Here is a 26302-nt window from a genome sequence, read left to right on the forward strand (position 1 = left end):
CGGAAGGACAGACAGGGACGTACCTCTGTCCCATGGCTGGCCATTGCAGTGCTTCTGGATGAGGCATAGGACATGTAATGGCCTATGTAATGACGTGTATCATGTAATGACGTGGATCAGCCCTTGAAGTTTGCATCAGAATGCTGTATTCCCAAAAGGCTTCTTGCAGAATCCCGTTAGGATGTCAGGTTGGAGCAATGCAGGGTGCCAGCTGTGCTTTCAGACATGAAAGTGATCCGATATCTGATGCCAACTGGAAAACTGTTTTCATTGGGCTTAAAAAAATCAACCTAGGTTGGTTTCCTTTTTATTTATTTATTTTTTTTAAGGGAAAAAGAAGACTCTAATGGGCACAGACTGACAGAAAGTAACCGCAGTTACAGACACTGACCTGTCAGCTCACCTTCCTACTGCAGGAGAGCCTCTCAGCTTGAATGCTTTGCTGAAAGCCTGGATTTAGGCTCAGATTTAATGAGCTAATTGCATTCTTTAAAAACAACACCAAAGTAAAACTGAGTTTTGCTCATAAAGAATCTTCCGTGCCTTTGATACTTTGGATCTATTTCTATGAAAAAGGCAAGCTCGTGCAAATATATCCTAAGATGCTTCTGCTTTAACTCATGAGCTCTGTATTCTCTTTTCTTTAGCATACTTCCTGTAATAAGGATTGAATCGTCACTCGGGAAGTAAAACTACAACACATGGCTTTTGACAATGTAATCAAACTTTATATAGCAATGTTTTTATTATTTTCCTGTTGTTTTGCTCGGGGATGACTAATTTCTGCCTAGAAGTGACAGCGAGTGTTGCCATCCCAGAGGCCACTTGGAGCTTTATTTCTATTTTAAGCGTATTTAAAGCATATGTATTCAGAAGTGTCATTATGTAAATCAGTTCTGAAAATTGAACTCCATTAAAAATTATAGTATCGTTTTCTGAGTTAATTTGAGGCTATTTTAAACTCGGAAATGAAATAAAAAAACCAGGTTTCTGCTAGGAGTGGCACTTCTACCTCTTATGTTGTAATTGATATGATAATACGGTAATAAAACACACTGTATTTTTAATGAAGCAACATGTTTGCTGTCCTTTGATTTAGAAAATCCTCTGATATGGTGTATTAGGGGTGGAGGGGAGGGAATGGCACATTGTGGTGCTTGGGAGGCTCAGAGCAGCAGCAGCTTTGGAGGGCAGCAGGGTGGGAGCAGAGAGGTGGGAGCAGAGAGGTGGGAGCAGAGAGGTGTGCCACTGAGTCCGGCTTGGCTCAAGGAACTCAGAGTCCTAACAGTAAAGTTGGGGAGCATGTAATTTCATAGTTGAAAGGGAACTTGAAATTAAAGTTTTTTCAATTATTTTTTCCTGCCTTTTCAAACACTGCTCTGATTATTAGAAGGGATTTAACCGTAATTGTGGTTTTCTGGAGTTGCTGTCACATCGCTGGTTTGCTTAAGTACTAGCAGGAGACCAAACTGTTTCCCGCTTGGCTTGCTTCAGTCACCTGCTTTAACACGGGAGAAGGGCTGGAACTTCCCTTGGTGGCAGCCTGGCATTGATCACTTGGAGGTGTGGGCTTTGTAGAGTGTGGTAGGACTTCGTTAGGAAGCGCTGGAAGTGCAGGGAGTGGATGCAGCTGCTTTGTAGTCAGTGAAATCCGGGGGACTTCTGTTCTACTGAGCCAACAGGAAGAAAGTCACAGCTATTACGGTTTCAACTCTGTTTCTTTTGGCAGCATAAGTCATCATTTTTTGCAGAGTCCTACGAGAGTCTGTTTAAAGCTGCCGTTTCAAGTACCCATCTCAGCCTGCTATGCTGAATGCGCCGTGCTGATTCCTAGCTGCAGCTCTTGCAAGTGTTCCTTAAGCATGGAGAGTGCAGTGTTTGGAACGTGGCCCTTGGGAACTGCTGTGAATGTGGGCAGTTGTATGGGCACTGAGTTTGTGGTGACATGGGATGTGATTTGAGGTCCCGCCTCCAGCTGTGCTGAGCTCACTGCTATGCTGTGGCCATAGTGTCCTTTCTGTGAGTACTTGGAGTGCCCTACTGTGTGTTCAGAGCTGGGAATTGGCAATGGGGTGCTTGGTGTTTGGGTAATACGGAGAGGAAAGCTGCTTTTGGATGTTGGGAGGGTTGTACAGCTCTGCAAGCATTCCATTATCTGTAATGGCCACAGCCTGCACTGTCAGGCAACTGGAAAAGCTGAAAATCAAATCATGCCTCAGAAGCTCTAATCCAATAATAGCAGCAATAGTTTCAGCCGATCAGAAACGGAGTCTTTTCAGAAGATCTGTAAGGCTGATAAATGAGCAGGCTCTGAAGAGCTGACAAGGAAGATAAAACAGTTACTGCAAATAATTCATTTACTGCTTGTTGGTATTTGCTTGGCAGGGCGTTGCGGGGGATTCCTTGTTAGGGATGCTCAGTGCAGTGATGGACAAAGAGGGCACAGAAGGGGAGGTTCAGGTGGTGGAGGTTCAGGTCCATGTCCTTGGTTTGGAATGAATTGCTGCTTGGCTGAAGTTGGGATCTTTAACCAAGGTGCCTGTGGACAAGTGGTGGTGTATAGCCATGCACATCCTTCAGCTAGAATTTATAGGATAAACAGAAAATAGGGTAGTTTGAATTAATCCAGACTTTATTTTATGATTCTTTTTTTTTTTTTTTTCCTCTGGAGAATAAAATTGATGCATCTGAGGAAAACAAGCATTTGATTAAAAAAAAAATAAATTTCAGAAGTAATGTACTCGTGCATAATCTTTAAGGTACATTGTGAATCACAGCACTAGGAAATCAGCATTAATGAGTTGGTTTGGTTCTTTTTTTTCCTAGCTTCAAGTCTTCTTTCCATACAGCGTTGTAGTATTAAGTAGTAATGGAGGAGAGGGATTCCAAATCTATTATTTCAGAGTTTCCATCCCCTACTGTTTTAGTTGTTGCTCGTTTTGGTTTTAACTGCTTCTTTTTGTAATGTTTTCTTTCCAGCATTAGAAGCAGCCCTTTTTAGACATGCGAATTAGAAAGCTAACAACATTAGTATGGATTATTTGCCTTCCCAGGTAAATTTGATCTTACTGAAAAGCTCTCTCCACCCTTTATTCCCTCAGGGAGAAAGAGGAAGAAACACAAGAAGAGGAACATTTGATGGAAGAAAAGAAAAAGAAAAAGCAGGAAGAAAAGAAAAAGAAGGAAGGTGCTCAGAAAAAGGTTTGCTTTTTTTTTTTTTTTCCTTGCCGATGTATTCATTTATTTGTATCATACAGATATTGCTCTGTAACCTTTACTTTGACTAATCCTGGACAAGTGAGCAGCCCCATCAGCTCTGAGTGAGGCTGTGGTCTCAGGGAGAGCAGTTGTGCCAGTTCATTAGCAAGCTCTGAGCTGTTGGCCATCCATGGGTGGTGGTGACTGCTTCCAGTGCTGCATGGTGTGCATGTTCCTTGTCAGCATCAGTGCGCAGTGAGCTGCCTTACCCTAAATTGATGCTGGAGTGGCTGTGGATTCCAAGGCCACTTCATTTTTAATGTGGTTTGCATTCTCTTGCCTTTTAATTATTACTATTTCTGTATGTATATGAAGTTAGTTTTAGTCATATGTGGGCTTGAGGGTGTAGGTAGGAACTGCTCGCTTGCCTGGTAGCTACAAAAACTACACCTCAAATAAAAAGAAAAGTGGGTAGAATTGAAACAGACAAAAAATATGGGACTTCACAAGAGATACTGGGCAAGTTCATGGAACTGAATTCTTTGAGTGTTTCGTAGACCTGCTTGGCATCTCTGAGCCTCGGGTGGGGGAAGGCTGGGTGGGGGCTGGTGCTTGCTGTGCTTCTTACTGTTGTTAAGCAGCAGCTTTGGGCTGTTGTCAGACAGAGATAGCCATTCTTATGTTCCCCGTACATGAAGTTGAATTTAAATGTTCCTATCATTAATTAGACCTAATGCTGGCTTTATGTAAGCGTTGTCTGCAAAAGGTCAGGACTGCAGCTCTGCAATTTTTAGGTATCCTTTTGAATGTTGACAAATAGTTGATTTTTTTTTTTGTTGTTCTGTTCTTCTTTCAGGCTGCTGAACAAAAAACCAAAGGTAAATTTATGTTTATTCATTCGGTGAAACGTGATGTCTTAAAAGCTTGTTTAAAAGCGTGTGTGTGTGTGTTCTGTTCTTTCTGTTCCTTTTTAATGAGGAGGGAATATCTCGTTAGTTGTTTTCCTAAACCCTTGTTGCAGGAGCCGACTGCTCACGCTGGATTCTCAGAGTAAGTTTCTACTTTGGGTGTCACATGGCTCCTTTTTGGTAGGAACGCATAGATGAAATAACTGGAACACAACACACTGTTTGTTATCATTTTCCCCTCGTGTCAGGACAGGTGTAGTTTTCAATTTAGTTTCTAGCCGTTATTATTTCAAAGGCACCTAATTGCCACCAGAAAGTGTACATCTCCCCTTCCTACACCCCCAGTTCAACTCAGTGAGTAAATTCGGTTCCTGGAGCTCATGAGAAAGCTGGGTGGAGGAAATGGTGGTGAAGCTGGGGCCTTACCGGAGGTGAGGAGGTGAGGCAGGTGTGATACCTTCTGCAGCTGCTGCCTTTTGCCATCTGCTCTGCGCCTTGGGTTGTTTGTCACCGCACAGCAGTCAGGGCTGCAGCTTGGTGTTGAACTGGTTAATGCACGTTTATTGCTGTGTAATTAGGTGGCAGACTGGCAAGCGCAGCTTCTCAAATTCCAAAGGCTGGGAATTAGAAAAGAGCCAAGTCTAGCATATGGGATTGACAAAACAACTTATGTTTCAAACGCTTTTTATGTATTTATATAGCAGAAATTAATTCTCTCTTCAGTAATACTGAATTCTGAAAAACAATCTTCTAAGTACACAATGGAGAAACTAGGACAAATAATTTATCAGTACACTTTTTTTCTCCCAACTTTTTCCCCCATGAGAAGTGTGTGAAATCAGAAAGCTTCAATCTGAATTGTGTTGCATCTGCCCTGTGGTTCATAGCAGTAAGGGAGATAGCAGTAGCTGTGACCTTTCCTCTCAGAATCTGAAGCATGTGAGAAATTTGGAATTAAGGTACGATTTCTATCTAAGAAGTAGTTTAGTTTCCAAAATATGTAATATTTTTTGTCAACTCATTTCTGTGTGAAAAAGATTCAGTGCTACAATGACTTTAATATCATATCTCAGTAGCAGATGTTTTTCTTGTCAGAGTAACTAATTATGTTCGTTTTTACATAACTAATGGGCCTCGATTCCTGGTAGCACGGAGCCACAGTGCCATCTCCTTTCTGAGTGGCATAGTGTGGTTTTTGTCTTTGCTGTGATAACTTTGTATTTATGTTTGATACCATCAAGTGTGACGTAAGGTTTCATAAAGATGGTGATATGGATCCAAGCTTTTTTCAGGAGCGCCTGAGTTGATTTCTTTTAAATGTAGGGACTGCATTTCTGTGAGTTCAGTACCCTTACCTTTGTCTCTTTGGTACCCATACTTTGTTTTGTTTCCAAGGTTGAATGACGACAGCTAAACTAAAGGCAACAGAGGGATTAACACCGAATTATTTTATTTCCTATTTAGGAGAAAGCAATTAAATTCATTGTAAAGGCAGAATGACACCATAGGTGGGTGAGCTGCCTGCAGCAGTTATTGCGTATGCAGGGTGTTTTAAATCAAAGATTAAAGCCAAGTGGGGGCTGAACCTTCTGCAGAACATTACTGCATCTGGATTTGGGGCAGGTAAGGAGTGACATAGCAGAGCTGCTTGCAGCATGGATGTTACTTTCTCTGCTGTGATCTTTCCAGTGACTGAGACCAGCCTGGGTGTGCAGGGGAAGCTGTGTCAGAACGTGCCAGCTTGGCAGGGGAGCACAGATTCCTTTTGTTGGTGCAGGCATGGCTCTGTTGTGCAGCTGTGGGTGGTGTGGCAGTGGGAGGTACTGCCACCACTTGGGTTCTGTTGGAGAAGGCTGAAGAAAATCATATAAAGATGGCATGGGGAGACAGTTTTCAGTTTCTGTTTTTCAGCTGGTTGGGACAACATGTTTATGCTGTTTCTTATTAGCTCTTGGCTGTATTTGTGAGGGAGAAGGCAGTTCTTGGAAGTAACTGGAATGGGAGAAGCTGCGGGACTGGAGCAGTGGAGAAGGATTTCTTTTCTGGGTGGCTTATTGTGTGCTGGTGAGAAAGAGGCTTCTAAAATTTTTATAAATATTGCATTTCTCACTTTTTCTTAGCGCAGTCAAAAAAAAAAAAAGAAAAAAAAGAGGATACTGTTCCATCTAGCAATTAATTCTTAGCTCCGTGTGTGTGGTTGTGGCTCGTTGGAAGCTGTTGCATGTTTGGTCTCTGGTGAGGCCTCAGGAAGGAGGAAAGAGGTTTCCTGTGGGTGTGAGCATGGTGTGCTGTCAGCTCGGAGCAGGCTGGCTGTTTGCATTTGTGTGTGCAGCACAAACCCTTCCAAAATAAACATGTGCTTCCACCAATGGAGGGAAGGCATGTGGCTGCCTCTGAAGTCACTGGTGCAGGGGTAGGAAGTGCTCCCTTGTGTTGCTCTCGTGTCTATTTAAACAAGTTATTTGTGTTGTTTAAATGAAGAACCAGCTCTTTTAAGTCTTGTCTACTTAGGAGCTTCTTCAGTTTCTAATTTTTTTTCTGCAGCATTGTTTGGTATTTTCTTCCAGGCTGAATCTCTTATGAGTACACTGTTGGCAACAGTTGTAGGCTATGTGTGAAAGGAAAAAAGACATTTGAAGAAGTGATAAGGAGCTGTTTCTCAATTACTTGAAAACAAATTAGTCTTCCTGTTAAGCTGGAGAGAAGCGCTGCAGAATTAGATGAGGTGGGAAATGAACACGTTCCCATTGCACGCTGTGCTCCCATGTTACTGCTTTATGGTAATCTTTTGAGAGCAGCACCATTGAACACAGCCCATTAGTGTTCATTTCAGATGTGTAAACTCTCGCCGCTTTCTGTGCGCTTGATGAAGAAACTTTTTATACGTATAAAGGCTTTTGTAATGAAAGCATTTAGCTGTAACTACCAAGAAGAGCTTGGTTCCTGCTGCAGGGAATGGCTGGTACTTCATAACTACAGGAGACTTTTTCTGGAGAGCTGTGCTGGTGACAGATGCTATGAGGTGAAGGTATTTTGCTGCTGCTGTTTGTCCAGCTGTCTCACTGCAGATTTAGGGAGCACAGAGGTGCTCAAGTCCCTGGCTCTGGCTGCTTTGCTCCCATCCCAGCTGAATTCTACGTGCTCTGTCTAAATCAAAGCTCAGGTTCTAAGTATAAAGAAGCTGAAGTGATGATAATACTGTGTTACTGAAGCATCTATCCTTGCAATTTATGTACCCAATTCTCCAGCATCATCTACAGTGAAGGTAAGTGTTGAATCTCCAAATGTACAGGTGAAAAGAGTTAACTGTTTACCATTTTTAGTTGGCCATAGAATATTCTTTCCTAACTCTTTGATTAGGAGAGGTAGTCTGCAGAACATTTTTTCCTTCACTGTAAAGCATAGGGGGCCAATCTGTCCCTTTTACTTCGTGGTGTGTGCAGGGCTGTGTATTCCTGGCATATGACCAGGAAAAGGGATGATGGCTTTCAAATGGAAAAATGGGACCTTCAGCTCTCTGCTTGCGGGACGAGGCAAGGTTACGGTGGCTGGAACAGCTGCAGTGAATGTGGGACCCAGCAGCCTGTCATCACTGCCCTATGATGGAGTGGTGTGGCAGCATCATTCCCCTCTCTTCTTGTCTGCTTCTGGAGCTTTCTGCTCCCCCAGGCAGTCTGTGCCGTGTCTCTTGGGAATCCTTGTCATATGGTGATGTTAATGTACAGCTTGCAGAGGCAGGAAGGTTGCATATCTGCAGACTGAGAGGTTACAAACGTAAACCATTTAACTTTCACTTTAGAGATGATGCCAGGCTCTTTTTAGTTGTGCCCAACAAGAGGACAAAGGGCTGTGGGCATAAACAAGAGCACAGTGAGTTCTGGTGGGGCATGAGGAAGAACTTCCTTGCTGTGGGGATTACAAAGCACTGGAACTGGCTGCTCATACATGTTTTGGGACAATCAAAAGCCACCTGGGTGCTTTCTTCTGTGCCCTACCGTAGGCTGCCTGCTTCAGCAGGGGGTTGGATGTGGTGATCTCCAGAGGTCCCTTCCTGCCCTTGTGGTTCTGCAGATGTAAAATGTAAAATTCTTACGTTTCAGTTGTAAGAAGTAAGAGACACTGGATGATATTTGGGGTCTGGTATCTCTTTACTACTGATAGGTTAGCATCCTATCAGTTTGTGTGTCTCGGTGTGACCTCCAAACTGGAGTAGGCACTTTTGGTTTCTGATTGCAGACATAAACTTACAATTCTGTGGCCTCCTCCAAAGTAAGAGAAACCATAAGGTCCTAGAATGGTTTGGGTTTTATATCACCTAGTTCCAACCCCCCCTGCTATTAGTTCAGTGCTGTGTTTGCATGGAGCAGTTCAACGACGTGGTGACAAAATGTGCCACAAATCATCATTGCAGGAGGAAGGGAAACGCTGTAATAAGTTCTTCAATTAGGTCATAATATGCAGTCATGTGATAACCTACTGATAACCCACTGCCATGTGTTAAGGCTTTGTAACACAAATGTTTTCTTTCTGACAAACCTTATCTTTGTGTTGTTTTGCTATTACAAGAGTCTTTAAAGAAATTGCATGTGTTTCATTCGTAGCTGGCTGATATGTCACTTCTCTAAGAGGAGAAGTAATTACAGTTTTACAACGTAAAAGAACAGAATGTGAAGATAATTCATGGAGTCCATCCATAACATTGGTCAGAAAGAGAAGAAGATGGTAGGTAGAAGAAGAAGGTGGGACAGCACATCTAGAGGAGAAATTTGCATGTGGAAGACGACAGATGAGCCCGGGTTGCTTGGAGTTAACTGGTAGAGAAACTCTGGTTTCCTGCTTGCTGTCGAATGTGGGATGGCTGTGACAACCCAGCTGGAGTTTCTAGTGACAACAGCTCAGAACTACTTAATATGCCTTGTCTTCTCACAAGTGTAGGCAACGTTATGAGTATCTTTAGTTCAACCCTCTCATTTTGAAGTGAAAGAGAAAAAAACTACTGTAGCAAGTAAGTTATGGGTAACTTTTCCTACAACTCCTGTTCTGCGTTCTTTTGTTTGGGTCCTGTTGGTTTTCTAATCCCAGGTGTCCACTGAGAGGCCAGTTGTGTGCAAGCAGAGGTGGATTTTGGCAGAAGAGGTGGAGGTATGGCAGAGCTGGGCATCCTGAGCCCTGCAAGTGGGGGCTGCCAGTTTTGAAGATTGACGTCTTCTGTAGCTCTTGTGAAACCTCAGCCTTCAGATGAATGTTTTCAGATAATTAGGCATCAAAACAAGTAGTGTAGATGGTTTTTTTTGTGGTTGATAAAAAATATTTGTCTTTAAAAAAAAAAACAACAACAAAACTACAGCACACACAAGCATTTCACTCCAGGATTATTTGAAAATAGAACAGAAACAATATTCTTAATGTGCTCCTGTCCTGAGCAGGGTTTACAGGGCAGCTGATCCTTAAAGAAGTAGAAAAATGCTTCAACTTCTTTGCACAGAGATGCTGTTTTTCCTTACAGCTCATGCAAGCACCTCCAATTCTGTTCCCTGTGTGCCTTGTTAAAGTTTTTGAGTTCCTTTCACGTACCCCTTAGTGACAGCTTGCAGTAGCTGCCCATCATGGAAATTTAGGTGTGTACTTGTAAGTGCAGAGAGAATATTGCTCTGCTCTTCCTCGTAGCTTGCCTTGTTCAGTCTCCTCAATTGGGAAGTGATCTGGGCTTACCAGATTTAGGATGGTAACAGCTCCAAGTGTATTTATTTTTAAAACAGGGTGAAAACGTGAGCTTTCTCATACTAGGAACAATGAGAAGTATTTGTCAAATGCTCTAAACGTTGTCCTGTTTGAAGGCAGTAAGACTGCATGCTTTCACCAGGTGTCTCTTTACACTGTCCACTGTCTAATAAATAGTCCTGACATTATCTCTACGGGAGCACTCTGTGAAGAGAATAAGAACAAATGAGATAACACCAGTTTGGCTTTTCTAGCCCTAATTCTCTGGGTGCCCCTTGGTGCTGATGCCTCTCGGATAAAAATCCCCGACTTGCATTCTGGAAACACAACAACTGCCAATACAGTTGTTGACAACTGTATATTATAGAATATAAATTTTAGCACAGCTACACAATGATAATAGTGGCTGTTAAGATCAAACTGCATGCTGTTTTATGGTTATTTATCTGCCCACAGTGTGTGCTTTCATACTCAGCAATAGGCCTCTTTCTCAGTAACAGGCACTGCCTAACGCAGTGTATTTAACCGTGTAGACTGTGAAATGGTCAAACTGCTGCCTCTTCTGGTGTCACAGCAGTTTGGACAGTAGCATGTGTTCTGTTCTGTAGTCTGCTTATCTAATAACTATTTACCAGTTAGAAATAGAATATTGTCTGATATTTCCTGTCCACCTGAGATAGATGCTCTCGTACTGTAGACCAGAGGAGGTTTTCTTTGCTAGCTTGCCATCACAGTGTTCTGTATTTGCTGAGAAGGATGGACTGGGACCCTCAGCTTGGAGTTTAACCCACCCAGCAGGTTGCTTTTGTTGCACGTGGCATTATGCACAGCTAACTGATTCCATCAGTTTGGTTCTCCTTTACGTTCTGAACTAAAGTTGGTTGTTAGTTGTTGGCCTTACATGCACATTTTTGTCTAACTTAAGGACTGCCTTATGAGGCCATTCTTTTATGGGGAGCACTGCTGTCTGATGCCATCTCTGTTAGAAGCTCTCAGCTTTCTTTTACCTGCCGTGTGATGAGTGCTCTCCGTTGGTAGGTTATTGTGTTACTGCCTGCAGGAGGCTTGTATCCCATGTAGATATAATGTCTATAAGATCTGCAAACCATAAGCTTGAAGGAGAAGTTCATTGGGCAAAGGACAAACATAGGCTTGGTTTGGAGCATAGGATGCTGGGTGGGTTTGAGGTGCATGCCAGCTTTGTAGCATTGCTTGACCCGTTCCCTGGAAAGGGTGCAGCCAGCTTTGTGCTGTGACACTCTGCACGTTCCTCAGGTAGTTACTCTGCAGATTCTGGGGAGTGTTATTTTGGGGAAACAAAGGAAATGAAAAAGCGTTCTGATGTTCTGACACAATGTGGAGCCTTTGCTTGAGGGACCTTATGTTGGGACCTGCTGTTGGCATTCCTCTGCTTTGAGAATCTCGTCAGCCTCCTGACTTCCTCTGTAAGATTATGTTAATTCTTTTCCTGAGTTGTTAAAGATGGTAGCCCATACTTAATTACAGCAAATTCTACAGGCATACTTGCAGTGGGAGTTAACTAGCTTGCTCTCTTAGCTGCTGGGAAGCACTGTGGCTGTGATCACAGCGTGCAGCTGACCGACCCTTCTGGTTCTTCCTGACCTGGTTCAGGCAGTGCAGTGTGTTTGCTTCCTAAGGATGGTTACTCATGGGGCTGATTGCAGGGCCAGGATCACCAGGACAGGAGGTGATGTTCTTTGTAAGCATCCTGCCCCAGCTTTTGTGGTCTGGCTGCAGTGGCTCATGCTAAGCAGAGTTGTGGGACGTGCATTTAACAGCTACACAGAATGCTTCTGGCACTTCTCAGCTGCACGGGGCATGTCAGCATCCATTGCTGTTTCCCCTAGAGGAACATCTGAACCCGAGGTGCAGCTCAGCCTCTTGATCGCCTCTTCCCTTATTGGCAGTAGTCGTTCTCCTCTGTCACACAGAGCTTCCTGAAGATTCCCCTCCTGTATCAGGATGCCCTCAGCACTTCTGGCATCACTTGGGGTTTGGCTGCTTTGCTGTCTGTTTTTCCAGCAGTCTTCATGGAGCCAGACCTTTGGCCTCTCCAGGACGTGTGATGTGAAGCTGACAAGTTACTGAGTTCCAGGATCAACAAGTCCTCAACTCCTTTAAAAGCTCTGAATGCCACACTGAAGTTCTGGGCTCAGGGCATTGCACGTAGCCCTTTTAGCTAACAAGAGGAGATTGTCGTGTCCATCTCCACGCTGTCAGACGGATCCAACAGATATTCTTGAAAGGCATTTTGTTTGTTGTTGGAGAGCAGTCTCCTACTCAGCCTGAACAGTCTTTCCTGTAATTTAAGCCCATTCTTGTCTGATTGTGCCTGGTATGTGGAGAGCTGCCCTTCTCTGCAGCAGCCCTTTGTTGATCTTCTTTACTTAGCAGCTCCATCTGTCTGACTTCGTGCTGCTGCTTTCAAACCGTTTTCCAAACCATAGTTGTTTGTTTCTCTCCTGTAGAAATCCTTCTAGTAATGTAATGATTATTAAGTAATGTTTTGAGTTAACCTGTGTAATTTTACTACTGCTGTTTGTAAGTACAGTCTGAGGCTTTCTGTGTCTTTCAGGCTGAGTCCAGTGTACAGCTCTGTAACATGTGCATAGCAGTGCTGCTGCTGATTCTTCCAGTTTGGTTATGTTAGCTCATTTCTCTCTCTCTGAACCCAGCTTGCTTTAAGGAGCTTCCCAGTTTCAGATGGGCTCTTCTCCAATACCATAAACACCTTGAATTGATCGTGCAGCATTTCTTCTTCCAGCTCTCCTTTCCCCCTTTCTCCTTTTCATTCACTAACCATTTTCTCTCTGCTGGGAGTCCTCTGAAGCAGACATTTAGATATAGCGTTTGCTTTTATTCCTCTCCTGCTTCCATTGCAGTTGTTTATATCTGATTGACGAAAGATGGGAAAACCTCCTGGTGGTGCAGGAGGTGAGGCTGACCCCCAGCCCCCACATCCCCTCCAGTTCTTTTCTCTGTAGGTGTGAGGCAGACCCCACTCCTTCCTGGCTGGCACCCACCAGGGGCTCTTTCCTCTACATGAGGAAGTCTTCTGGATGAGACAGGAAGGAAATAATGCAGTATTTCTTCAAATTGGTTCTTGAATACATTTTTGAGTGGGAAGACTTCATTATTTGATAACTCATTATGGCTACGAGGACTGGAAAAATATCTAATTCTACCACAGAATTTCTGGATAATCAATCAGATACTTAATAGTAACGAAAACTTAAAACCACAATCTCATTTTACTGCTAGCTGGGATCTAGGCAGCTGAAGGTTACAACATTCCAGTCCATTACATCCTCACTGCATTGCTGCACCTGTGCTTTGCACTTCTGATGCAGGCCTGTTTTTCGATTGTGATTCAGAACATGTTTTACAACACGCAGTGTTTTTGGCACAGTATTCTTTCTGTGGGTCACCCACAGCTGGTGCTGCTGTCACCCCAGTGGCTGTGTGCTCTCCATGCTGTCACCACCTCATCTCAGAGGTGGATGATGATCCAGGGGATGATGGGGGTGAGGTGGGGCCTACTTGGGCCTGAAGCGCTGGGTGAGTTTAATGAGCTGCGGTGCTGTTAGCTGGCCATGGCAGCCTGCCCCTATTGGCACTGGGCAACGTAGGCAGCTTAGGTGCATCTCCCAGCTGGCTGTCTTGCTCTCATGTGCAAGGAATACTATATTAAAACCCAAAGTTACTGTGTTAGGTCTCTGTAAAGCCATGATGAAGTTGTTATTTTTGCAGTCTGCTTAGGCAGCTCTGGGATTTTCCTCTTCCTCTGCAATGGAAACTGGGCACAATCTTAGAAGGCTTGGGAAATGGTCCAAAGTTACTGACATCATCAAAGTGTGTGTGGTGAAAGAAAATCTTGGGCTTTCACGCGTTAAACCAAGCAGTATTTCACTGATGAGCAACCCTTACAATGCTGCTGTGGTTTCCTTTGGCTACATCTGTCTACCTGATATAAATATGTGCAGTGAATGGGAGTAATTAGGTGTTCCTTCCTGGTGAGGGGAAGACATGTGCCTAAAATAAACTGAGCGAAAATTTTGAATGGAAGTAATAAAATTATTATTAGTAATCTTTATTAAAACATCTTTAATTTCTTTTAACATTCATGTAATAGAATCTGATTTACTGGGAGTGGCATTTAATTAATTTAATTCAATTTAGAGAGTTAACTCTATTACATATTAGTACAGAAAATTACCTCTGAACAGTCATTTCTCACTGGTGACATGCAATAAGTTAATTTAGCTCCAAGTTCGTTTGGGTGCATTGTGAGTTCTTGCTGAAAGTTGCTATGGTGACAGCCCCATCACCCGAGCTGTCATCTGTCCCAACCAACGCAGCACTTTGTGCAGTGACACTGCTGCTGTGGGAGGTAAACACTGCCAGATGGAGCAGCACTGCTCCCTGCTTCCTTCTGCTCGTGGTCCTTTCATGAGCTTGGCTGCTTACATCTTTAGAGATGCCCGACTTGCATTGCAAGGACTGAAAAGCTTCCTTGGGAATGCCTGGTCATTACTGGCCCTGCTGCAGCCTTCCCACAAAGGAGGTTTTCTGTCTCACTGTGTTCAACAAATTGAACGGAGCTTTTCTTGGCTTCGTCTTGGCTGCTGGAAAATGACTGCAGAATCCCAATCAGAACTTGGTTGGCTTTTATTTAGGGCATTTTCCTGTAGATTTGGGGAGGGGGGAGGGAAGGCAGTATGAAAACTGCTGGAACTACTTTCTTTGTTTTTCAATAACTTAAATCCTGTTTCTCTTATATGAGATTAATGCACGATGGCCCTGGAAAGACACAAAAGACCTGTTCGGCTTGAGCAGCATCAGCATAGGGTCTGCTCTGGGTTCTGAGCTGCTGCAGTCAGATGGTGAGTCCTCAGTTCTGAACAGAACGCTTCCATGCAGGGCTGCCTTTGGGAAGCTCACAACTGCATGTTTGAAACCGTGTTTAGGTTGGAAAGGGGAGGTATCAAAAGAACTGAAATGCATACTTCATGCCAGTGTATTTTTTTGTGTCTAGGTCTGAATGCTGGAAATCTGACTTCAGCAGTGTTTGTTTTTTTCTTTAGAGCATGGCTTTAATTGGGCTTATCTGACTGAGGAATCATTTTTGGGTCCAGATTGTTTTCGTCTGATCACTTGGGGAAGCCACAAGAATGGCAATTCCCCAAGACCTCTTCCATTTCCAGTACTGAGGACTGCATCCAAAATAGGATATGGAACCTCAGATGTTCCTCTAGAAATAAAATCCATGACATTTGGTCAAGTATCTGTCTGTCAGTTCGGTCTTCCATTGAATTGGCTGCACACAGTCCTTGGTGAAGATGTCAGTGCAGTGCTGTGATGGTTTGGGTGGCCCTGGCTGTCCATAGAGCTGCAGGACGAGCTATTCTTAACCCTTCTCTTGTGATAAAACACGGACTTAAAGGGTTATGCCAAACTTACGGAGTCTTTTTACTGGTTTATTTAAAACATTGCTCTCGCCCACGGATTTGTTACTATTTTAGTATTGCTCTTAAGATATTTATTTGGTACCATAAATGTCCATGACAGCAGAGCCAAAGCTTTGTGTTTACACAGTCAGGCTGACATGTGTGCAGAGTCCCATGATTTCAGCAGCACAGCCAGTGTCAATAAAAACGACACGTCATGTCCTGACCATGCTGAACTCTCATCCTGCAGATACCTGATCTGCAGCTGTTGATAACTGCCTACATGGAAATGTCTAAAAGGAGCTAAATGCCAGTGCAACTCCTTCCCCATGCTTCCAGCCTCTAAAGTATAAGTCATTGGAGAAGTTGTATTCCTAGTTTGCAGAACAAAAGTGTGTGCATGCATATAGTGTGTCTGTGCTATGTAAGACACAACAGATTTGATACACACTTCTCTGTATGGATAAAATAACATATTATAACATATCAAGCCTTTGTGATACAGCATGGGCATCCAAATTGAATTTAATTTGAAGATTTTTGCCTCAGCTACATGTTAACAGACTACATGTTAACCTGCAGCAGGCAGCCCACCAGGTTGCTCTGCTTTCTGCATGCTTTTAACAGGACTCAGGGCTTGATCATGGGAACTGTAGATAGAAATGAAATTTTAGGCTCTTGTGTACAGAAAACCGATCAATTTGGAGATTATTCCAGCTGTTAATTACTTAGAAATATACCAGTTACTGTCAATTGTCATAGTTATCTATTTGTACAAATGATATAACTGTGAGCAGGTTGCTCCTGCAAAAGATACTTACCATTCAGTCTGGGAGTGGCTGTGATTGAATTAAGGAAGAATGTTGCTGATGTGATGACTTTGCACCTTTTGTAAATTTGCTTTTAAAAAATCCTTTAAATATGAAAACTGTATGTAAAACATTGTCTAATAAGATTAAATGCACACAGCTTAAAATTGAAGGATCGAGTTCCCACTTCTGCCCAGAATTCTTATGCAGCCCTGTACGGAGCTATTTAATCTGTTGTTACAAAGCTGGGATTCTCCCAGCAGTGCTAGCAGTGGGGTTAGCATTGTGTCACTCATCTTTGAGCTGACTGCTGCCCATGACTGCCGTTACGGATGGGGCTGCAGTGCCACAGATGGATGAGATGGAGAGACAGAGCCAGGTAGATGAGCTGGCCTTCTAATGTCAGCGTGTTGTCGAGGGAGGAGAGTGTACGTGGTGCTGCTCTCTGGGTGGGCATTGAGTTTACAGCAGTCTGAATTCTAGGTCAGTGCATGCTGATGTGCTGGGTGAAGCATGTCTGTGTTGGGGGCTTGCTCTTTGGGATGAACAGCAGGCTGGGAAGCACCATGCATCTGTTTACTGATTTGTCTTTGCTTTCCGGTGAACAAATCCAAAAGTAGAGGGATGGACGTGATGAATATTGGAATTGGGAGTTATGTGAATCCATAAATACTGCTTAACGTCTGCAAATTGGAGAAATACTGTTTGAAAGAAAGCAGACAAAGTGTTAAGCCTTGAAAGTTACCATCTGTTATCAGTTCACATCCTGAAGAAATGTAGCTGTGATAATTTAACTGTTCCATTACTCGGTTTTGATTCATGGCTCGGACTTCTAAATTTGAGGCCTGATGTATATGATCCAATATCCATTCATCAGCCAGGCCATGGTAAACCATGCGTGTGCACTCAGAACCTACAATAAACACTCGAGGGTTTGTCTTGCCATGAAAGAATCCGATGCTAAATAGCATTGTATTTGCTTTGGATTATCAATCTATTGTTGGTGACAATGTATCAACCTAATTAGCTGTACCGTTTTTAATGGCACGGCTAATTAATCGTGAATTTAAAATTAAAATTGTAATCAGTGCTAACATGGAGGAAAGCAGTAAGGAAAATCTTGGGAGCTCTTAAAAGTGTGAGTATTCTTCCTCAGAGTGCTGCATGCACAACCAAACCAGAATAGTGTAGAGTGGGGTTGAAAAAAAAAAAAAGAACTTTAAAAAATGCATATTTCTAGCAAAAAAAAAAATAGATTTTGTATCTTGAGAGAAATATTTGGCACGCTCTGCATACTGATATGAAAGCAAAGTATGTAGGTGCTGATCAAGGAAGTGAAACAGTTTGGTATTGGAGTGCAGAGGTTTGCAAGGATGTATGTTTTTATGGGGAGCTTCCTGCACCACACCTGCAGCAAGTCTGCAGGTAGTCCTTAATGATCCTTACTGTTAGAAATGCAAACCTTAACCTTTGAGGCTGCTATTCAAACCCAGCAAGTCTTGTCCTACTCACCGTGTGATGAAACAAGTTATTTCTTCCTCTGTACTTATTTTTTGCAGTGTGTGCACAGAGTCTGCCACCCTGAGCAGCTGCCCTGTGCCGTGGCAGTCGGTGTCTCCAGGTTTCAGACTGTTTCTTTGTGCCACTTCCAGGTCTTGGAGCTCTCCTTTGAATGGAGATGGTTGACCACGAGTATGGCACTGCTTAGTGAGGGCTGTACCATGCCACAGATGTGGAAGGGTTACTTTCAGCCTTGTAGCTTGGTATTTATGCAGTTACAATGCTTGTTTTCCTACAAGCCTGACCTTTTAACTTCAGTTTAGTCTGTGATCTGCCTAAATGTATTTTTCTGCAGATCTGCCATGGGTCACTTGCCTGCTGTTCTGCATTTAAATCTTCCTGCTTGATAATGTGGCTCTCCTTACCAAATTGCAGCTGCTTTCTTTCACAGCACTTTTCCAGTTTATCATTGATTTCTCGACAGTTTATCAGAATTCTGATCCTGTCCCACAGCAATCTCATCACCCCCATGTTGTTTCTCCCTAGCTTAGTGTCATTTGCAGATTTAATAAGGATATTCTCTAGTCCATCATGCCGTTGTTAATGGAAATGTTGAGCAGCGTAGGCTCAGATCAAGTCCCGATGGAATCTTTTCTGAAATATGCTTTCGTTTTGACAGCAAACCATTGATTCTCCCAGAGAATATTTCAGCCAATTTTGCATTTAGCTCACATTCCTCCAATTTGCTTATGACAGCATCACATAATAATTTCATGTCAGAAGCCATTACAGAGTTGAGATGTGCAGTTGGGGTTGATGGTGACACACCAGAAGGAAGGGTGAAGCCATCATTTAATTGTTAGAGTTTATTTTCCAAAACGATTTCTCCACTCTTTTCTTCACTGGTACAAAATTTATCAATATAAACTTCTACGAAAATAGCAGAGATTCATCATTTTGGAAGCATTTTGCATACAACTGTGGGGAAAAATGCTCTCATCAACAAGTTGTGCTGCGTGTATTTTTCGTCTGGTTTCCTAAGGGAATGAGGCTGATGAGGTTGGGTCGTGTTGGCCTTCCCACTTAAAGCTTAAGAAACTTGTGTTGGATTCTGAGCACACGAGGCAGGAGGTGCAGAGGTACAAACCCCGTTGAGATGTGCAGCTGGGTGCAGGACAGAGGCTATTTGTGTATGAGTGCCATTTCTTCCCTGTCCCATCTGCTCAGCCCTCTCAGCACATCCTTAACATGAGCACAGTGGGATCTGTGCAGGTCACCCTGCATGCTGGAGGTGTGGAACAAGCCACAGTACTGCTAATGCCAATATATCTTTAAGAAAAGACTGTTTAGTTCTTCAAAACTCACAAAATACAACCAAATGGAATACACTTTCCAGCTTGCTTTAATATTTATATGGTTCTAGCGGATCCAGGAACGAAGATTAAAATAAAACCTTTAATTTATAAGAAGTAATATGGAAGTTCACTCTTGGGAAGGTGATTTGCGACCAGCTTGTCACTGTGGGCCCTATAAGTTATTATGATTCCCTCATAAAATATTGATTTCCCACAGATGGTTGTAAAATCTTTCTGGATGACATATTTTCAAAGGAGGTTTTCCAGCATCTATATTAGGAATTAATTTTTGACTGAATTGAAATCCACTGAATAGATAACAAATACATTTCAGCATTTAATATCTATCAATTTATGGTGGGTAGTTATCTGCTAACTTGACGCAACGATTCTGTGTCTGAATATAGCTTTAGAATAAATTATGCTCCTATCTTGATGGAGCCTGTGAAATGCTCTCAGATGAACAGATCAGACTGCAAAAAATAGAGGAGCTGCAGAGCTTTTGAATTCATCCAAAGCAGAGACCTCAGCAAACCCAAACGTCGTTCCTTAAGGCTGGAGAGCTCCATCAGCAGTGTGTTCAGAGCTTTGATTTCTTTGTCTTTTCCAGGATTGTAAGCTCTGTCTGTTCTAGTAAAGCGTGCTGTGTGCAAGAGGGGCTTGAGTAACTTCACAGTCATTTTTGTTCCGTTGCACTTAGTGTATACAAGCCATGGTAGAGCTGCAGCTGCTTTCTGGAGGCTCAGCACGGCTGTGACATGGAATCACCAAGGTTGGAAAAGACCTTTAAGATCCTCAACCCACTGTTCTGGAACAGCCTGGCAGTGCATCCCTGGGAAGAAGTGTTTCCTGTTACCCAACCTTGTGTTCCTCTGCTTAAAGCAGGGTGAGGGATGGGACGGTTGTTCTCTCTATGGAGCTTCCTTGGTAACGTGCTACCAGCGTGCTGAGCGCTACTGAGTTACTGAGGATGAAAGCCTGACAGTTGGTAGAGATGTTCTCTGTGTTAATTTCCATCCTGGCTCTGAAATTTCCTGTTCAGAAAAAATGGTGAAGGAGTAAGGAAGGAGGAAAGAAGCACTACTAAACCCAGAAGGAAGGGGAGAAGGAATGCTGTGAAGTGGGAGGAGGTGTGCAGCAGTCAGCAGGGAGACAAAACGGGAGGGGGGATGAAATTACGCCTGGAAGACTTAATTTGTCCTTAGCATGTAAGGAATGTTGTGCTCAGGAACAGGTACTAAATTGAAATGATCTTAAAGTTCTGAAGCCGTAATAAGGCTCTGTCTTTTTCCTTTTACTCTGGCTGTGGGCTTGGTTGTCAGACTGCAGCTTCTGCCTATGGCCGTTTTGCAAGTTCTGCTATTTCTTTTGGCATTGGGCCGTGCTCTGCAGTTTGTCTTTTCTTGTTTCTTTTTTTCCAGAAGTTTGTGTGCTGGGGGAGGGGAAGAACACAGCATGAAAGCGCCCATTTTTGTGTAGAAATGTTAAGAAGCGTTAGGTTTTCTGCAAGTTTTCTGAAATACCTTTGCTTTTGCCAGTAGATGTCACTGTGGATGAAAAATGCCAGTGCTTAGTAGACAAAGGAGGTAATTTGCTAAATGAAAATTCATCCTTTGAAAGTAGATTGGGGGGCAGTATTTTTTTTTTTCCTTCTATAAACAACAAAAAAAGACCTTTTTAATCAGGTAAAAATGGACTTCTCACCAACCGGACGCCCGTTTCTGCCCAGCACCATTCAGTGCTTTCTGTTTGCCTCCCCCCGAGTTGGGTAAGTTGTGCCTTTCTGTCTGACTTGAGCAGGGCTGCCTGCTCTGCTGCTCCACGTTGCGCTCCGTGCCTCTCCGTTTGGGTGCTGCTCCAACAAGCAGAGCTCACAGCAACGTCTGTGTGCAGGGAATGGGGCATGGAGGAAGTGGCTTCATTAAGGTTGATTTGGAGGGGGGAGCGAGATGAGAAAAAAAAATTGCCCACATGATTGGCTGGGAGAATAGCTCTGAATTATGGGATCCATCTGTTTCCTGTAATGAATTCATAAACCCATCAAACAATGACCTGAACGAATTGCTGAAGGAAAAAAAAAAAATAATACGCTGGCATGATATGTTTAACGCAGTGAGGCATTGGCATTGTATAATCAAAAATTCTTCTCACATGCAGCACTTTGTAATGGAGCTGCTGTGTTTAATAGAAGCTGTAAATAAATCCTGTCACAGTAGCAGCCAAGAATGCATTTCTGGCTTAACCGTTTCTCTTCTGGAATGTCTGCTCCTGGAAGCCCTTAGAAATGCAAGTTTGATGGAGCTGGAGAGCAGGATTCAGAAATGCAGAGAGATGTTAATGAGGGGAATGAAAGGAAAAAGCTGCCGTAAATCAGTATTATGTGGCTTAACCAGTTTCTTTCATTTATGCGTGTTCTTTTCTTATGTCATAGAAATGTACTTAAAAGCTATTGTTGTAATTGAAATCTGTTAGACTGATCCTATTCATTATATTAATAAAATCCACCTACAATTGCACATAACAATTTTTTATGCAGTCGGGATTCCCGAGATTGTAATCATCAGAAAGCATGCGGAGTAATTATTGGATTTGTTTGGGTAAAATTGGATTAAGAAGTTTAGATACCATTAAGTGCTGATAATTATTACAAGCAAGCCCATTGTTTTGCATATGTACAGCTCTCTGGCTGCAGAATGAGCAGATAGCCATCACAAACATGGGGAGAGCAAGCAGTTTGGAGGCTTTCATTCGATGCCTTCCATTGTATTTTGGCAGGATTCTTTCTATAGCTCGGTCTCTTGGCTCTTTAACTGCGTGCTTTTAACGGGGGTGGAAAAAAAATCACTTTGCTTTCACTCCTTTCCCCCATCTCCTCAAAACAACATTTTTAGCCTTCCAACCAACCCAGCCTTGGGTTGAGGGCTGCCTTGCAGTTCCCAGCTTCCCAGCAGCTGCCCGTCACATCAGTGGTTGCAGGGCATTGCTTCCAGGTGAGCAGCAGAGGGGCGGCCCTGCGGGGTGCTGAGATGCCCGCATCCACAGCACTGTGTGCATGGGGCTGTGTTGGGCACAGGGCAGCCCTCCTCAGCACAGCCTGCAGGAAGGGAGGTGTCTGTGTTTCTAGGGGAGCTCAGAGCAGCAAACGCCTCACGGCAGTTAATAATTAGTAAATCTGTACGGATGCTTTGAGCAGTCGGTGTTTCTCAATCCATGTCCAATGGAAATTGCTGCTTAAACATTGCTGGAGAGACGGCTTGTAAATAGGCGTGGAGTTTTTTGGAAGAGTACAGTCATTGCATTGTCTTTGTAACAGATATTCTCCATATATTATATCATATGAACAGGCTGATCTGAAGCTGGAATATGGAACAGAGCCCTTTCTGCATTGTTGGTGCTTTATTTCCTGCTGCTGGGGTCATCCAGCAGTTCCTTTCCTGCTACCACCATTGTCTGCATGGGGTTCTTGCAGGGGTGCCTTCCATCTCACCAGTCTGACAGAGATTTTGGTGCATGGAGCGAAAGCACTTTACTGTGCTGATTAGAAAATCAGTGCCATTACCAGGCAGGGATGTCGTTCTGTAACGTAGTGCTTGCTTGGTACTTGGGTTGTCTTTGTTCTCTCATCTCCATTCACATATTGAGAGGGAAACATTGTGAGGCTGAAACTGGGTTTCTCTGGCCACACCTCTGTGATGAAACAACTTCATTTTACGTTAAAGCAAAAATTGGCACGTGTTCTGTGGCTTGGATTGGAGATGTGTTTTATGTACGTGCCTATTTGGAGTTATCAGCTGGCATTTATCCCTATCGCACTAAGAATATAATACTTCATAAAAACCAGTCCATCTTTCGAATGCGTTTCCAATTCATTAATATTCCTTAAGAAAACCCACGGCCAGGTGAATACGGGGCTCTGCTGTTGGCGTTGTGCCACGTAATGGTTTTAATTCCGCTGACAAAAGAGCAGAGCAGGCACTGCTCTCCCACCTTTGCCATGGGGCTGTTTTGTCCCCAGCATCCTCAGAGCACACATTTGTCTTTCAGAAGGACAGCACGTGAGATTTCGGTGTTGGTAAACACTGATGTCTCAGAATACATAAACAAATAGCCCCCAGCTCTAATTTTTCTGTTTGCCTTCTCCATCTCCCAAATGAAACGGGGATGTTGCTTTGTTCGACAACATAAAAAGCAGTTCTCTATCAGTTATCCCTTTGATTCATCAAAGCAAGGCAAACAAAGCAGGAGCGGGCGTTGGGGAAGCAGGGATTTGGGTCCTGAGCCACACGCCAGCTTTGGTTCCTGGCACAGCTGTCTGAGGGCCGCTGTGATGGCAGGCAGTGATACTTCATGGAGTTCACAGTACCCATAGGTACTTCAGAGGGTTAATATTTGCAGCCTCACGGCTCAAAGTGTAAAACCAAAGGGCAGTGGGTGCTGCAGGGGTGGATGTTTTTCCATTCCCTTTAAAAGAGCTCTGCTCCATCACTACTTGTTGTATCTCTGCCCTTCTCCCCCTGCTTTAACCCACCCAGAAATTTGTTACAGCAAGGAGTGAAAGGTTCCAGCACTGCAACAGGCAACGTGCCTTGCACAAGTAGAGAATAACCAGAATTTATCCTCATTCTTAAAACTAAATGCTGTTTTAGTTCCAGTGGTGCTTATTGGACATTGTATGTTGTCATGGTAGTAAATTAGAGGCTAAAACTGTGGAAATGGAGTAGTTAAGACAGTATGTAGCATGTTTAGAGGTTTAAAGCTTAAAAGATTGCAGAAAAGCTTGCGTTAATCTTATGCTGAAATACCTACAGACAGCTGCATGCATTTGTTTCTCTGCAGTGTAAACCTGGCTCACAAGTGCCTCGTTTCAGCCTGCCCCGTGTGCTGCTCAGCACGGTGGTTGCACCACGAGGAGTTGGCACTGCACAGTAACGATGGGAAGGAATTTGTCTTTGAGAAGTAGTGCTGACTGTTAGAAACAACATTCATGTTTTACACTTCTGAATCCATTTTGCAAAATTAATCCTGAAGATCAATCTTGGCTTTTTACTACCTGGAATTCCCCCTGCTGTAGCGCACACTTCTTTTCAGTTCACGTTCTAAACTTCACATTTCCCAGCATGCTGCTTCTTCACCATCACCATCACTCTCAGCTTTAAAAAAAAGAGCCCTGTGAACCCGTGTCTCATTTAATAATCAATGTTCCTTACGTGGCTTGAGAGCAGCAGCAGTCATTTCTATCATCCTCTTGTTTGTTGGGTTCCTATTTCCTCTTTTGGGGTAAGTACTGTTAGACATCTTAGAAATCACAGAATGGTTTGGGTTGGAAGGGACCTCAAGGACCATGAATCTCCAACCCCCTGCCACACTCAGGGCCACCAACCTCCCCATTTAACACCAGCCCAGGCTGCCCAGAGCCCCATCCAACCTGGCCTTGAACACCTCCATGGATGGACGGGGCATCCACAGCCTCTGGGCAGCTGTTCCAGCACCTCACCGCTCTCATAGTAAAGAACTTCCCCCTGACATCCAACCTAAATCTTCCCTCCCTCAACTTCGAACCATTTCCCCTTGTCCTGCAGTTATCTACCTTTCAAAGAGTTGATTCCCCTCCTGTTTGTAGGCTCCCTTTAGGTATTGAAAGGCTGCAATGAGCTCACCCCAAATCTTAGAAAAACTATTTTTCCTGTTATCAAATGATGATTATTATTATTATTTCTTCCACAGTGCCAGAACCTATTAAGACCAGTTTAAGCCAGCCCCAACCTGCCGGTACCGGTACCAGTACTTCCACCAGCACTATCACCAACAGCAGCAATGGCAAGCGTGCATCTGCTAACGGGCAGCAGCCAGCCGCGTCCCGCTACCTGCCCCGCGAGGTGCCTCCACGCTTCCGCCAGCAAGAACAGAAGCAGCTCTTAAAGAGAGGGCAGCCGCTGCCCACCGGGACTCTGAGCAGCAGCCCGGCACAAGGCACTGGGCCAGCAGGGGCGAGTCCTCCCCCGCAGCCAGGGGCGGGAGGACAGCATCATCCCAGTAAGACCCAAGCAGGTAAGACTGAGAGCCGGGAGGGGAGCCGGTGCTGTGCGGGTGAGACGAGCCATCGCTGTCAGCACGGCTGCGGTGTGGGAGCTGAAGGGTGTGTGATGTGTCTGAAAAGATCGGGGTTTGAAATGAGGCATGTGCTGATCCTCTTTTTCTTTCTCAGTTACGAATGAATGTTCTCATCCCTCATACCCAGTTCCATAAGTTTACTTTGGATGCTCAGACCTATGGGGTCTTTTTCCAACTTCGTTTTTGGTGCTTGTACTGGCTGTGATCTCCACAACATGACAGCATTTCTAGTGAACATCCCCTCACAAGCCCTGTTAATTTGGGTTTTTCCAAGCTTTTGAGTATCACATTGGCAATCTTAATAATCTTTAAAGAGTTTTGTGTATGTAAATAAAAACTGGGAACTTTGCTGATGTGTTGTGCTGGGACATGTCAGTGCCTCTATACGCTTATGCTCTCAGTATTATTGTCATGTAGGCAGAGTAGCGTTTTGGGAAAGGCTGTTCGGTGTCTCAGGCCTTTCTGCCACTTGGTTCTCTCCTCTGGCAGATGCCTCAACCTCCTTTTGGCCATTGACAGGAGCACCGTGAGCAGGAAGGCACCCAGCTGCCTTTCTCTTCTCTGCAGCTGCTGATAAGGAAACAAGAGGCATTCTCTGCTCATTTGTCCCCCTGTGCTGGAGACCAGGTAGCTGTCAGATGGAGAGGAGCTTTGTCAGAAGGTGGTACAGATCAGCTTTGTCATCACTGCTGTGTGTGTGGTGTGGTGTTAGGCAAAGCAGGGAGCACTCTGACCTGCAGTTGTCCATGGCTTAGAAAAACTTATCTGGACTAAGCTACAGGGAGGTGGGTTTTGTTTTTTTTGGTTTTTTGTTTTTGTTGTTGTTGTTTTTAGAATTGAATATTAGTAATTTCTGCATGATCTCGAGAGTTGCTCATTATCACTCACTAATGGTGTCAGACATCACAAAATTTTGATCTGAGCTGTCTGCAGTTTTCCCCTCTGGGCATTAGGGAATCTTTCACAAGTTTTGCTGCCTGTGATGCTGAACTCCAGCAGTGAAAATAATTCAGTATTGTCCTTAGAAGTTTTGGTCAGATAAGGAAATAATCTCTTTCAGAAATGCAGCTTTATGGATGCACTTGAAAATATGATTCCACTACTCCCCAGAAGCACAAACAAAAAACAAAACAACTGTATATTTACGTAAAGTAGTTGCAATTATTTAATTTTTAGAGTGAGGAAGAGGATTCTGTTCCTGAATGCTGGACTATTTGGCTTTAGTGACACGA

The 26302-nt window shown here is 43.7% G+C and overlaps 1 protein-coding gene across 7 annotated transcripts in view; it reads left to right on the forward strand.

The window, feature by feature from the left end:
• Positions 1–26302, forward strand: part of TNRC6C (trinucleotide repeat containing adaptor 6C) — an 88315-nt gene that overhangs the window by 12246 nt on the left and 49767 nt on the right. For all 7 annotated transcript variants that reach the window (XM_085240497.1, XM_085240500.1, XM_085240501.1 and 4 more), the window contains exons 2-4: positions 3102–3201; positions 4055–4076; positions 24684–25007. In XM_085240497.1, the coding sequence (XP_085096623.1) occupies positions 3139–3201; positions 4055–4076; positions 24684–25007 (409 nt within the window). In that variant the 5' untranslated portion in view covers positions 3102–3138. The remainder of the gene's footprint in view (positions 1–3101; positions 3202–4054; positions 4077–24683; positions 25008–26302) is intronic.

The sequence above is a fragment of the Meleagris gallopavo genome, chromosome 20 (genome assembly GCF_905368555.1).
Source record: "Meleagris gallopavo chromosome 20, MGAL_WU_HG_1.1, whole genome shotgun sequence".
Taxonomy (NCBI): Eukaryota; Metazoa; Chordata; class Aves; order Galliformes; family Phasianidae; genus Meleagris; species Meleagris gallopavo.